Source organism: Triticum aestivum, chromosome 4A (genome assembly GCF_018294505.1).
Source record: "Triticum aestivum cultivar Chinese Spring chromosome 4A, IWGSC CS RefSeq v2.1, whole genome shotgun sequence".
In the NCBI taxonomy this organism is placed as follows: domain Eukaryota; kingdom Viridiplantae; phylum Streptophyta; class Magnoliopsida; order Poales; family Poaceae; genus Triticum; species Triticum aestivum.
The window spans coordinates 46,547,857-46,561,851 of record NC_057803.1 but is presented as its reverse complement, the minus strand read 5'-3'; the positions used below and the strand labels follow the sequence as shown (position 1 = coordinate 46,561,851).

Sequence of the window (13,995 nt, the reverse complement as noted above, 5' to 3'; positions counted from 1 at the left end):
CCCTACTCAGGGCACGCGGGGGCCATGGACCCTGAGCCCTCGGGACACACAGGGCGTGTTTGGTTGCCTGCATTCAGCCCAATCAGGGCCGCGTGAGAATGGAGAGGCATGTTTGGTTGTCTGGTTTTACTGTTGGGTTTGCATCACACGCTTCTCAAAAGCAGCCCAAAGCCTGGCTCGCCGGAAACGCTCGGATCGGCAGTTTCTCGCGAGCCAGGCTGAGTGCGGCGTGAGGTCGCACGGGCGGGTGCGACGCGAGGGCGAGGGGGGATGACAGGACATGGAAATCTGGCGCGTCGTCCCAGCGCCAAATCTAGCCTCACCCCCTTTCACTCGCTCATCCATAGCCACTACCCCCCCCCCCCTTCTTCCCTACTGCCTTACCACCGGCGGCGGTTGCGATTTCAGATCTGTGCTAGAGACGGCGGCGGCAGAAGAGGCGACGGCGTTTGCGGCGGATCTGGTGCTCCCCTTGTTGTTGGCCACCGTCTGGTCAACCTAGTCTGTGTCATGGGTCCCCCTATGTCGTCCTCGTCTCCGATGACGGTAAGCAGCACCCCTCCCCCTTTGTTAGCTCGGTGGTTAGGCCGTTAGGCTAGGTGTAGGATCGATTTCCCACTGAACGAACTGTCGTTGTCGACTAGGTTATGGACGCACGAATGAGGCTGATAATCCAGGCAACATCACTGATTAGTGTGATTCAGGCATGGGTCATGTTCATGCACCAGAGAGTTGTTCGTCGTGCTGGGAAACCTTTGATCCGCTATGGTCCATTATTTCTCCGGGAACAGGAGAGGATCCAAAATCTGAACTACATCTACAACTACAATGACGTCGAGGCTCTGTGGATGCTTCGAATGAAAAGAGCACCATTTGACAGGCTTGTCGAGACCTCCAGGAGCAGGGGGCTGCTACAAGATAGCATCAACACCAGTGTCGAAGAGCAAGTGGTCATGTTCCTTCATGTTGTTGGCCATAACCAGAGGTTCAGGGTCATTCACAACACGTTCAGGAGATCAATGGAGACCACCTCTAGGTACTTCAAGCAGATGCTTTTTGCTGTTGGGGAGCTTAGAGGAGAGATGATCAGGACACCATTTGGTCAGACTCCACCCAAGAATCGCAGAAGCCCAAGATGGTATCCATACTTCAAGGTGAGCATTGGCAATATACACATTTCATGGCTTGATATGCTTGTATTGTTCAAATTGAGCACTAACACAGGTTTGTGATGCCATTTTCAGGATTGCATTGGGGCAATAGATGGTACTCATGTCACTGCCAGAGTTCCTAGGTCACAGTCTACAACATACAGGGAGAGGAAGCACTACACAAGCCAGAATGTGCTTGCTGCTGTTGACTTTGATCTGAAGTTCACATATGTGTTGACTGGCTGGGAGGGGTCAGCGCATGATGCTAACATTCTCAGTGACAATATGAGTCGATCTGATGGGATCAACATCCCCGGCGGCAAGTTCTACTTTGGAGATGCTGGTTATGCATGTCGATCGGGTATTCTTCCACCCTTCAGGAAAATCAGGTACCATCTCAACGAGTTCTCTGGTAGGAACTGTGCTAGGACTGCACAGGAGCTGTTTAATTTCAGACACTCCGGCCTTAGAATAACTGTCGAGAGGGCATTTGGAGCTCTGAAGAATAGGTTTAAGATCCTGGATCAGAAGCCATTCCACCCATAGTCCACTCAGGTTAAGCTTCTTCTTGCTTGTTGCATTCTGCATAACTGGATCCTCCAGTGGGGCTTTGATAAACACGTGCCTGAGGAGGAAGAGGTCGAGCCTGACGATGTTGTTAGCTCTGGCCATGGTGTGGAGGCATTTGACAATGACGCTTGGAAGAACAAAAGGTTGGAGTGGGCAGAGGCAATGTGGCTTAACAGAGGTCAGTGCATGATTTGAAAAAGATGGAAGAAGAAGAAGCAGCAGTAGAAGAAGCAGAAGCAGAAGAAGAGGAAGAGGAAGATCTGGTAGCAGCAACACCAATGGCTCTTAATAATTTGAATTGTCATTTGATAGTAGTTAGGATGAACTATCATTTGTTTAACTAGCTGACGCTACATGTTTAGATTGTGTGTGGTAAGCTCACCACTAGTTAGAAGTGGTGACAACACCTTATGCAGGTTGCAACCAAACACCATGTCATATGTGTGCCTAATACAATGCGGACAACCAAACGCCGAGTCAAAAATGGTAGTCTCATGCAACTAGGGCATGCAGGCAACCAAACTATGTGCATCTGGTTTTTTTGGCCTGCATCCCCTCAAACCGGCTCACTAGAGCCAGGCTCGTCGGGCCAGGCTGGATTGGCAATGTAACCAAACACGCCCACAATGGCGACTGGTTGCTTCTTGATGACTTTGCGCACCCATAGGTCCATAATCCCCGGCACCCGGACAACCTTCTAAGACATCTTCAACCTTGGTAAAAAGCATCCTTTCACGATATTTGGGGGAAAGCAATATGTGTTTGATTTGAAATGAGTTTTTCAGCTCGCTCATCATAACAACCCCTCTTAATAGTAAGACTTCTTTTATGACTCAAAATAAATTGAAAAAAATTTCGAGCCACACGAAGAACACCGTCTTTTTGTCCTTTTCGAATAGGGGTTCACCAAAGTCCATAGACACATGAGATTCCAACATCTTGAGATAAACTTCAAAACCAACATCATATCTCACTAATCCTATTACTATCAACACCAAAATGGTAATTGATTATCAATGCACTTTCACCAACCCTTGGTAGATGAGTTCATAAAATCAAGAACCATCATTGGGGGGGGGGGGCAGAAATAGCACATGTTGACCGCATCATGGAATCTTGCGAAATACAATTATGATTACATGCATGTGTCATCCGACCATCTTCGATACTCTTGATCAATCCTACTTTAAGAATACCCCTTCCCTCGCATAAAGAGTGCCATGCCTGGAAAGGGTGCGACCACAAATCAATTGAGTGCAAATAAGTCAATGAGAAATAAAGTGCTTCAAAACTCTTGCACTCAATGTTGAGTTATCTTGCAACAACCTCCACACTTGGCGAGCAAGTAGCGCCAAATAGAATAATTCAATTCCCGAAAGCCATGGTCTCCTTTATATTTTGGCATCATCATCGTACCCCCACGCTACCGATTCATTCTTACGTTCACGTGCTTTAACCCCCCCCCCCCCCCCCCCCCACACACACACACCCAAAATTTCAGCACCAACAAAGTTGTGTGCTAGCTTAAATCTCTAGGTAACATGAGTGAATTATTAGCATGACATGTCATACATGAATCAACATCATCGGTCATACACATCGCACCTACCTAAGCTTTACAACAACCTCACGCGTCATGTTTCTACAAAAAGTATCCCTGAACAAAGTTCCCACTCTTTAAACAAGGATGGTTTTTTGGAGGATCTTTAAACAAGGATGGTTAGTCCAGGCAAAAAAGGACCTTTAGAGCAATATCTAGTTGTAGCCCATAAGATAGCCTTTTTTTGGCTCCAATTTCTGAGCCCAAAATATCACATCCAACTCCAACAATAGCCTATATTCCAGAACCCTAATTTTCACATATGACATGTCGGCAAACCCGGTCACCTGGGTCGCGGGTCACATGTAAACCCATTGGCATGCTTGCCCGACCCGTGGCCTGCCAGGCCCGACATGTCGCCCGCCTGGGGCCATTCTTGGGCCACGAGGCTAAGCACGCGTGCCAGCATGACACGCTATGACCCATTTCTTTTTGAATTCTTTTTATATATGGCCTAGAAGACAACCCGACATGCCAAAATGGCCCAAAAAACAGTCCATAAGGCCTAAGCATATGGTCCAAACATGTCAAGGGGCTAGCCGTTTACCTGTAGTGTCGTGCATGGGCCTGGCGGAGATACAAAGGCTGGCATGACATGTATACTAAACGTGTCATCGGGGGCCGTGGTGTCCTAGGCACGTTTTGCCCTGGGGTCGGGCCGTGTTGGCCCAGGTGGCCAAGTCTACATGTGGGCCTGTTTTGTTCCCTTTGTTTTCTTCCATCTCCTTTCACACATCTCCTTACTTTCCGCATCTCGCCTATGGACACAACCTGCTTGAGCTCCACCCATCTGTAGTTGCATCCCTCACTGCTGGCTAATGACTGTAATCGTCGTCGTGTGCCCTTGGGTTGTCGCCCACATGTATGTTGTAGACAACAGTCGTCATGTGCCCCTCCTTTTCTACCCGCGTGTGGTGTCGTGACCACCCCCGCTTGCATGCCTAGTGTCGTGACTAGTGGCCTCCCCTCACCGCCAAACTTTTTCATGCGACGGGAAGCTCCGAGTGGCCACCGTTGGGGCAGATCCCCTTGTTGCAATCGTTGGTATCAACAAAACGCAACAGCATCCAACTGCATCAGCCCACACCCACCAGTGGCAACCTCCCCCGGGTAGAAAAACAATAACGCTGCCATGGCAACGCTTTGCTGTTGGTGGCGTTTTTGGTTGCCATGGCAGCATTACATAGATAAATAGATAAGTCTTGCAACAATATTTTTACAGTACATTGGTGACACAAAGGGATAATTACTTTTATTGGAAAGGTTTCATGACAAAAGATTCACATTGTTTCCATGGGCATGAAAAGGAGTTTAAGGCGCACCCCTACTTCTACCATGGTCACATTTTTTCAACCACTTATCTGTTTTGATATGTTTTTAATTCCCTCTTTCTTTTTATTTATTAGGTTCTTGATCTAAGTAGAGAGCAGAAAGTAACGTAGATAGTATAACAACGATGTCTAACCCTCTTCCTATGCATTGGCATTGCATACAAAAATAAACCATTAACATAGAGGGAGAGCTGCATAGTAAAATTAGTTTCTTGCAATTTTAGTATGTTGGAGACATACTGGGGTCATTGCAAGAAGTGGCAGAAAACTTACAATAACATAATAAACAAAGATATTTTTTGTATGTGAATGTCATTCTATTATAGACCAATATTTTGATAAAGCATCACAATCACTCAACTAGTTTACACACCCTTAACATAATAACCCTCGAAATAGAAATACACAATGTGGAGATCATGACTACTTTAGGAAGCACTAGACATTTTACAACCGGATGTTACACATGTTGCAAAACTATACTCTAGATCATGTGATAGTTTCGGTTATCTCAATTTTTCAACAAGGGTCCATGTTACAGCCATGTTCTCAAGTAAAAAGACACGTGGACCTTCAGGAGGTCCGGGCCACAGGGTGTACCAATGCAAGCAGTTAAAGATGAGGATCGGACTATGCCTGTCCACCTGAGGGAGGTGATGAGTATTAACGGACTAGTGGACCTTGGACTGTCGATGAAGACTTGAGAGATCATGCGTGCTGGATGGCGAGCAGATGTGTTGATCTGTCAATGGTTTTGCGATTTTTCTTTTGCCTTATAGGAAACGGAGATTCTTTGCTATTATTTGCTACTGAACGAAATGGGGTAACAAGATGCACTTCAGTTCTGATGAATCGAATTTTCAACCTCGGTTACATTTTCAGGTCACTAACACACATATCTGGAAAACAGCTTTGGAGCTTTTGGCTCTGACATATATTACAGCAGCAAAACATATATGTCCAAAAAAGGTGGTGTCTATATGTGGAGTAACACCAAGTAACTGACCTAGTAGCCATACAACCCAAGAAAAACCAGGAAACATCAACATACTAGTACAATAGGCCCCAATACAATACAATACAATACAATACAAGAATATGACTATTTGCCAAAAAAACAACAGTTATGAAACAGGAATATAGCAGCAGAAACACACTATAGGCTCCACAGCATAGTCAAAATTAACTGTCAAAGGCATGGGCACAGTGGTTCCACACAGCCTGACTCCAACTCTGGTATCACTTCCCAAGCAACCGACGCCCCCGTTGGTTCGCACCTTTGACTCTGAAGTTGAGCTCATCAACGTCGTCGCTGAAAGTATCCAGTGATTTGTTTTGCCTGCAGCAAAGGAATGGTCTCCATCAAATATTGTAAGGACAGAGTGAATGTAACATCTTTTTACCATGCCCAACTGAAGAAATATTTTAAAGAGGTGGTACCTATCGATTTCTGTACCCATATCCAGTGCCATATCCTTCAGGTTTTCCAACATGTTACTCAAGTCTGCAAATGCATCGTCTTGCCTTGCTTTCTCAGCCTAATAAGATAAACAATGATAAGCTTCAGAACACACTAGCCCATTGTCCCTTCTATAGCTCTACTGAACTGACAAGACATACCTTAATTTTGTTCATCGCAGTTGCAGGCGCACTATGTACAGAACTGGGAAATTGTTGAGGTCTTGAGCCAATACCAAGATTCTGCCTCTGCTCCATTTGGTTCGTTGTACTCTTAAAAGAACTATCTGCAATAACCCAAAAGGATCAGCCGAGGAAAAATATATAGTCTCTGAAACTATTCAGAATCTGCACCACCATACTCTGTGAAACAGGGCCTTTTATATGTTGATTTCTCTTTGGCCTCCATGTCTTCGAAAATAGTCCTCCTAGACTTCCCAAAAGCTTCTCACTCTGAAGAAACATTCAGAATTTTTCGGTTAATGTTCAAAACAAGACAAAAATTGCTAACACAAACAGCAACTTAAACCTGTGTAGCCATAGAGGTTCACTCAAAAAGTTAAATGACATCAATTACTCTGAATCAGAAAGTTAAAATTTCCACACTAATATCTAATCAATAGGATGCAGAACCCTAATATGCACAGAGCTATTCTTATAAGTGGATTATAAAGCTATTCATCTCTAGTGTTTGATGAGGTGATGACTGAAATTAGGATCAATATATATGGAAATTCTATAAATCTTAACCCTGTTTTATGAGCAGTACCCAGAAGCTAACTTCAGTATGCCTGGGTTACCCAGTATCATAGAACTTACCATGGTAAGGTCGTGCTCGATGTCAGCCGCTACTCGATGAGTGTGAGTGATCTGTTCACCTTGTCGATGCAAAGTCAGAAGGATTTGTGTCGCATCTTCCCTAATAGCTTCGGCTGCCCTAACACAATCATTTGCTTTGCTTGAGGTTTCTTCTGCTTTACGTAGAGTGTAATCTTCCAATTCTTGCACAGATTGATTGGTGTGCTGTGTTGGAGCTGATTGTGCCCTTGATGGTCTTGAGGGCACTTCAGAATCAGAGTCAGAATCAAAGGGATTTGTCGTCCTACGGATAGGAGTGCTGACTGAGTTTTGCCTCATATTCATTGATACTGACATCTCAGTTTATTCACTACACACTGGAGCAATGGGCAGATCTCTGGTATGAAAAGCAAAGGAAAAGGGAAGCATCAGCAAGCGTTAGAGTTGTGAGGTGACTGTATTCTAATAGTCTCGACCAGAAAAATATTTACTAAAAAAGTGATCTCATATAGAAGATACACAATGAACGGTCACCATCCAAAAGCACATACAAAAGATCACTATGAATTAGAAATATAGCATCATACTGTAAATGAGCTCATCCAATCCAACAGATGTTTAGTAAACCAAGATGTAGTTGCAAAGAATTTTAGGCTCACAGATGTAATCATTTTATAAAGAAAATTATGAATCAGAGTGGTAACTGAGAATAAACAAAGCCCTGACTTGTTGAACTACTCTTTCTGATGCAAGGCCAATAAATTCCACAAAGCAGGAACAATAACTTATCATAAACATACACATAAAACCCTACATCATGATTATGAGCTTCTAAAAAATAAGTATTAACTCCTTCCCAGTAACAAAACCCCAACTGTTCTTTATGTACAACCTGTGAAACTAGCCAGGTCAGATCAAATTTCAATCAGTAGGGAAGGCAATGTGAACCTCAGGAAGTACATATGTGGCATTCCTAACAGAGCATCGAAACAAATACCCTTGACATTAATTTTATTGGGTTTCCTGCATTCATACACCAAAGAATATGTAATATTGCCTATCATTTGTCAAACGGTTGACAAACCAGACAAAAGGAAGCTCTGAATTAGTCGCATCAAATGTACGGCATCTGCAAGTGTCGAATCGATCAAACATTTAAGCGGGCACATGAACAGCAAATGTGAAGTTCGCATTTGGCGCCCTGCCCGTTACTCAGGACTACAGCATCACGGAACGATCTTGTAAATAAGCAATCCACATTTCTTAAGTAAAAAATAAATATAGCCCATATACTATTTCTCATAGAAATAGTGGAGTACAACAGTAGTACCCCAATCGCAATCTGAAGTCGAGCGACAGCTACCGCAAAAACTGGATCACGGATTCACCGCAAGCAAATCATACCACGGGCTCAAGTGGGGAGGAGCAGGAGGAGGAGGGCGGCGGCACCTCACCTTGCTGGGCCGGGTCGTCGGATCGGATCAGGGTGGGGGAGAGGATCAGATCTCTCCGGTGGCCTTCCGCCGCCCGATCTCGGAACCCTAGCTCTGCCTGACCGCCTCGTCTCCGTGGGGCGGGGGCAATGCTGCGTTGCGCGGCCGGGGGTGGGGACAAGGGGAGACGAGGAGGGGCAGGGCCGAGGCGGAGAGACGGCGGCGGCGAGATATCGGGTGGGTGGCGGTGCTAGGGTTTGGTCCCCGACACTGGCGCGGGGGGCGGGTAGGGGGCGCCTCCTGCTGTGCGATGGATCGAAGAAGGGAGGAGCCGCCTCGTAGTACTAGAAGGGAAGGGGAGTTTCAGAGGCGGATGAGATCGAGACGAGAGGAATATGACCGTTGGGTTGGGAGCGTCTCGTTCACGTGGGGATTTTTTTTTTCCTCTTCAGCTCTCTTTTTTCTTTCCGGGTAAAGAGGTGCTCCTGTTTTTTTTAAGGGAAAGCTCCTATTCTTTTGTTGTTGTTGTGGGATTCGGTGATTGTAATTTTTTGTTGATAGCTTACCAAGCTGACCACTTGTTGTTGTTGTGGGATTCAGCTTTGCTATTCTTTTGACTAAACCGATTACTGCAACGACGCACACAATCACATGCTGAGCAAGTGAAACAGCAGGCTTATTATCCGCTTACATGGCAATTTTGCCTATGTGAAGAAGAGAAGCGTGAAAATGTAAGAGGAGTGGACCCTTATATAAGAGCATAACTATATGCATGCTCCTAGCCAGATGCAATAAATGTGAAGAAAGAGATAGAGAGAAGATGAGAAGAATTACTAATCTTATAGCCAACCTTATATAAGGATGCGTGTATGTGAGCATATGTGTTTGTAGTGTGTTAGAAAAAACAACCTTAGAAAAGCTAAATACATACTACCTCCGTACCAAAATTTTTGTAGTTGGGGGAACTTGTAGAAGTATATTATATGGCTGATGTGTCTAGATTGTAAAAATAGCTGCGAAAGTTGCCATCCATGACAATTGACAAGTTAATGCACCATGGCAACACTATGCCTATTTTTTATGGATGTAAATTTTCCAAGGTCCAGTAGAAGTAATTTGCCATAGCCTCAAATTTTAATTTGCCATGACATCTAAAATTCAATGTAAGAATGAAAAGAAAAGTTGCAGATTGTTCAGAGTGTCAACACAAAGATGTGATACACCACAAAAAAAAATGCCATGATATGAGGCATAAAACTGCCATGTTTTGAGAAAAAAAAACTAAACATAGAGTCGCCATGGTGTGTTGTTTTTTTGACCAACAAAGAGCTTAGCTTGCTCGGGCTGCAGTGGGCCCGCTCACCCCCCGTCGCTCCCCGCGGGCGGCGGCGGGCAAAACCCTAGCTCGAGCCAACCCCTCCCCCCTCCCCTCCCTCGTCCTCTCCTTCCCGGGCGGCGTCGACGGCAGCGGGATCTCTTGTCCCCCTCTGATGCGGTCTTCAGCGCGGGTTGCGGGTTAATCTCGGGGGCGCCTAGCTACCCCGGGTGACCCTTGCCCGGATTTGGAGCCGCCAGATCTGGCGAGGTGGCGGCGGCGGCCCCGGCCGACATCGACCGGGGATGAGGGGATGGCTACCGGGGAGTTACCCCCTTGTTGTGTGGCTGTCCCCTTATGCCCATAGCTCGGCTTGTCGGTTTTCCCATTTCCTTGTTGAGGTGGGCGTGGATGGCAGATGGGTGGTGGCCTAGGCTCCTGTGACGGCATGGTGGTTCGGCGGGGTAGCAATGGGTGGTTGCATGGGCCACCAGTGCGGCTGTAGCTGCCCTAGCAGCAACGGTTTATGGTCGGTGGCGGGGTGCAGTTGGCGGTGGTACCTGATACGTCTCCAACATATCTATAATTTTTGATTGTTCCATGCTATTATATTACCTGCTTTGGATGTTTAATGGGCTTTAATATGCTCTTTTATATTATTTTTGGGACTAACCTATTAACCGGAGGCCCAGTGTCAGTTTTTGTTTTTTTGCCTATTTTAGTGTTTCGCAGAAAAGGAATATCAAACGGAACGAAACCTTCGCGAGGATCTTTCTTAGAACAAACGCAAACCAGGAGACTTGGAGTGGAAGTCTGGAACTCCGTGAAGCTTCCACGAGGCAGGAGGGCGCGCCCCCACCCTTGTGGGCCCCACGGAGCTCCACCGACGTACTTCTTTCACCTATATATACTCTTATACCCTAAAACTTCAGGGAGAGCCACGAAATCACTTTTCCACCGCCGCAACCTTCTGTACCCGTGAGATCTCATCTGGGGCCTTTTCCGGTGATCTGCCGGAGGGGGATTCGATCACGGAGGGCTTCTACATCAACACCATAGCCTCTCCGATGATGTGCGAGTAGTTTACCACAGACCTTCGGGTCCATAGTTATTAGCTAGATGGCTTCTTCTCTCTCTTTGGTTCTCAATACAAAGTTCTCCTCGATGTTCTTGCAGATCTATTCGATGTAATACTTTTTTGCGGTGTGTTTGCCGAGATCCGATGAATTGTGGATTTATGATCAAGTTTATCTATGAATAATATTTGGTTCTTCTCTGAATTCTTATATGCATGATTTGATATCTTTGCAAGTCTCTTTGAATTGTCGGTTTAGTTTGGCCTACTAGATTGATCTTTCTTGCAATGCAAGAAGTGCTTTGCTACCTCTTGAGCACTGCGTTGGTTTTCCCCGAAGAGGAAGGGATGATGTAGCAAAGTAGCGTAAGTATTTCCCTCAGTTCTGAGAACCAAGGTATCAATCCAGTAGGAGGCTACGCGCAAGTCCCTCGTACCTACACAAAGCAATAGCTCCTCGCAACCAACGCGATAAGGGGTTGTCAATCCCTTCACGGTCACTTACGAGAGTGAGATCTGATAGATATGATAAGATAATATTTTTGGTATTTTTATGATAAAGATGCAAAGTAAAATAAAAGCAAAGGAAATAACTAAGTATTGGAAGATTAATATGATGAAGATAGACCCGGAGGCCATATGTTTCACTAGTGGCTTCTCTCAAGAGCATAAGTATTTTATGGTGGGTGAACGAATTACTGTTGAGCAATTGACAGAATTGAGCATAGTTATGAGAATATCTAGGTATGATCATGTATATAGGCATCATGTCCGAGACAAGTAGACCGACTCCTGCCTGCATCTACTACTATTACTCCACTCATCGACCGCTATCCAACATGCATTTAGAGTATTAAGTTCATGAAAACAGAGTAACGCCTTAAGCAAGATGACATGATGTAGAAGGATAAACTCATGCAATATGATGAAAACTCCATCTTGTTATCCTCGATGGCAACAATACAATACATGCCTTGCTGCCCCTACTGTCACTAGGAAAGGACACCACAAGATTGAACCCAAAGCTAAGCACTTCTCCCATTGCAAGAAAGATCAATCTAGTAGACCAAACCAAACTGATAATTCGAAGAGACTTGCAAAGATAACCAATCATACATAAAAGAATTCAGAGAAGATTCAAATATTGTTCATAGATAGACTTGATCATAAACCCACAATTCATCAGTCTCAACAAACTATTGGGGAACGTAGTAATTTCAAAAAAAATCCTATGCACACGCAAGATCATGGTGATGCATAGCAACAAGGGAAGAGTGTGATCTACGTACCCTTGTAGACCGACAGTGGAAGCGTTAGCACAATGCGGTTGATATAGTCGTACGTCTTCACGGCCCGACCGATCAAGCACCGAAACTACGGCACCTCCGAGTTCTAGCACACGTTCAGCTCGATGACGATCCCCGGACTCCGATCCAGCAAAGTGTCGGGGAAGAGTTCCATCAGCACGACGGCGTGGTGACGATCTTTATGTACTACCGTCGCAGGGCTTCGCCTAAGCACCGCTACAATATTATCAAGGATTATGGTGGAAGGGGGCACCGCACACGGCTAAGAATATGATCACGTGGATCAACTTGTGTGTCTAGGGGTGCCCCCTGCCCCCGTATATAAAGGATCAAGGGGAGGAGGCCGGCTGGCCCCTATGGCGCGCCAAGGAGGAGTCCTCCTCCTAGTAGGAGTAGGACTCCTACTAGGAGGGGGAAAGAAGTGGGGAGGGAGAAGGAAAGGGGGGCGCCGCCCCCCCCCTCTCCTAGTCCAATTCGGACCAGGGGGAGGAGGCGTGCGGCCCACCTTTGGCGGCCCCTCTCTCTCTCCACTAAGGCCCATATGGCCCATTACTTCTCCCGGGGGGGGGTTCCGGTAACCCTCCGGCTCTCCGGTTTTCTCCGAAATCACCCGGAACACTTCTGGTGTCTGAATATAGCCGTCCAATACATCAATCTTTATGTCTCGACCATTTCGAGACTCCTCGTCATGTCCGTGATCACATCCGGGACTCCAAACTAACTTCGGTACATCAAAACTCATAAACTCATAATATAACTGTCATCGAAACCTTAAGCGTGCGGACCCTACGGGTTCGAGAACAATGTAGACATGACCGAGATACGTCTCCGGTCAATAACCAATAGCGGAACCTGGATGCTCATATTGGCTCCTACATATTCTACGAAGATCTTTATCGGTCAGACCGCATAATAACATACGTTGTTCCCTTTGTCATCGGTATGTTACTTGCCCGAGATTCGATCGTCGTTATCTCAATACCTAGTTCAATCTCGTTACCGACAAGTCTCTTTACTCGTTTCGTAATACATCATCTTGCAACTAACTCATTAGTTGCAATGCTTGCAAGGCTTATGTGATGTGCATTACCGAGAGGGCCCAGAGATACCTCTCCGACAATCGGAGTGACAAATCCTAATCTCGAAATACGCCAACCCAACATTTACCTTTGGAGACACCTGTAGAGCTCCTTTATAATCACCCAGTTACGTTGTGACGTTTGGTAGCACACAAAGTGTTCCTCCGGTAAACGGGAGTTGCATAATCTCATAGTCATAGGAACATGTATAAGTCATGAAGAAAGCAATAGCAACATACTAAACGATCGAGTGCTAAGCTAACGGAATGGGTCAAGTCAATCACATCATTCTCCTAATGATGTGATCCCGTTAATCAAATAACAACTCTTTGTCTATGGTTAGGAAACATAACCATCTTTGATTAACGAGCTAGTCAAGTAGAGGCATACTAGTGACACTCTGTTTGTCTATGTATTCACACATGTATTATGTTTCCGGTTAATACAATTCTAGCATGAATAATAAACATTTATCATGAAATAAGGAAATAAATAATAACTTTATTATTGCCTCTAGGGCATATTTCCTTCAGTCTCCCACTTGCACTAGAGTCAATAATCTAGTTCACATTGCTATGTGATTTAACACCAATAGTTCACATCATTATGTGACCAACACTCAAAGGGTTTACTAGAGTCAATAATCTAGTTCACATCGCTATGTGATTAACACCCAAAGAGTACTAAGGTGTGATTATGTTTTGCCTATGAGAGAAGTTTAGTCAACGGGTCTGCCATATTCAGATCCGTATGTATTTTGCAAATTTCTATGTCAACAATGCTCTGCACGGAGCTACTCTAGCTAATTGCTCCCACTTTCAATATGCATCCAGATTGAGACTTAGAATCATCTGGATCAATGTCAAAGTTTGCATCGA

At 45.3% G+C, this 13,995-nt stretch overlaps 1 protein-coding gene and 1 pseudogene across 2 annotated transcripts; one reads left to right on the top strand and one right to left on the bottom strand.

Moving 5' to 3' along the window:
- Positions 1 to 647: 647 nt before the first annotated feature.
- LOC123083723 (uncharacterized) lies at positions 648 to 1,916 on the top strand (annotated as a pseudogene).
- Positions 1,917 to 5,497: 3,581 nt separating this feature from the next.
- On the bottom strand, positions 5,498 to 8,708 carry LOC123085060 (SNAP25 homologous protein SNAP33). 2 transcript variants are annotated; one of them, XM_044506632.1, is made up of 6 exons: positions 8,358 to 8,708; positions 6,930 to 7,305; positions 6,473 to 6,563; positions 6,273 to 6,397; positions 6,093 to 6,190; positions 5,498 to 5,991 (listed from the first exon to the last, which is right to left on the bottom strand). In XM_044506632.1, the coding sequence occupies exons 2-6, from the start codon at positions 7,263 to 7,265 to the stop codon at positions 5,892 to 5,894; spliced, it is 750 nt and encodes a 249-aa protein (XP_044362567.1). In that variant the 5' UTR covers positions 7,266 to 7,305; positions 8,358 to 8,708; the 3' UTR covers positions 5,498 to 5,891. The 2 variants fall into 2 exon arrangements, with proteins under 2 accessions (XP_044362567.1, XP_044362566.1); XM_044506631.1 differs by having other exon boundaries at positions 8,363 to 8,707.
- Between the last annotated feature and the right edge of the window lie 5,287 nt (positions 8,709 to 13,995).

Coding starts and splice junctions, on each gene's coding strand:
- LOC123085060 (XM_044506632.1), bottom strand. CDS start 7,265: ATGTCAGTATCAATGAATATGAGGCAAAACTCAGTCAGCACTCCTATC. Junction 6,191..6,272: donor CTGCGATGAACAAAATTAAG/GTATGTCTTGTC, acceptor TTATCTTATTAG/GCTGAGAAAGCAAGGCAAGA. Junction 5,992..6,092: donor ATGGGTACAGAAATCGATAG/GTACCACCTCTT, acceptor CCTTTGCTGCAG/GCAAAACAAATCACTGGATA.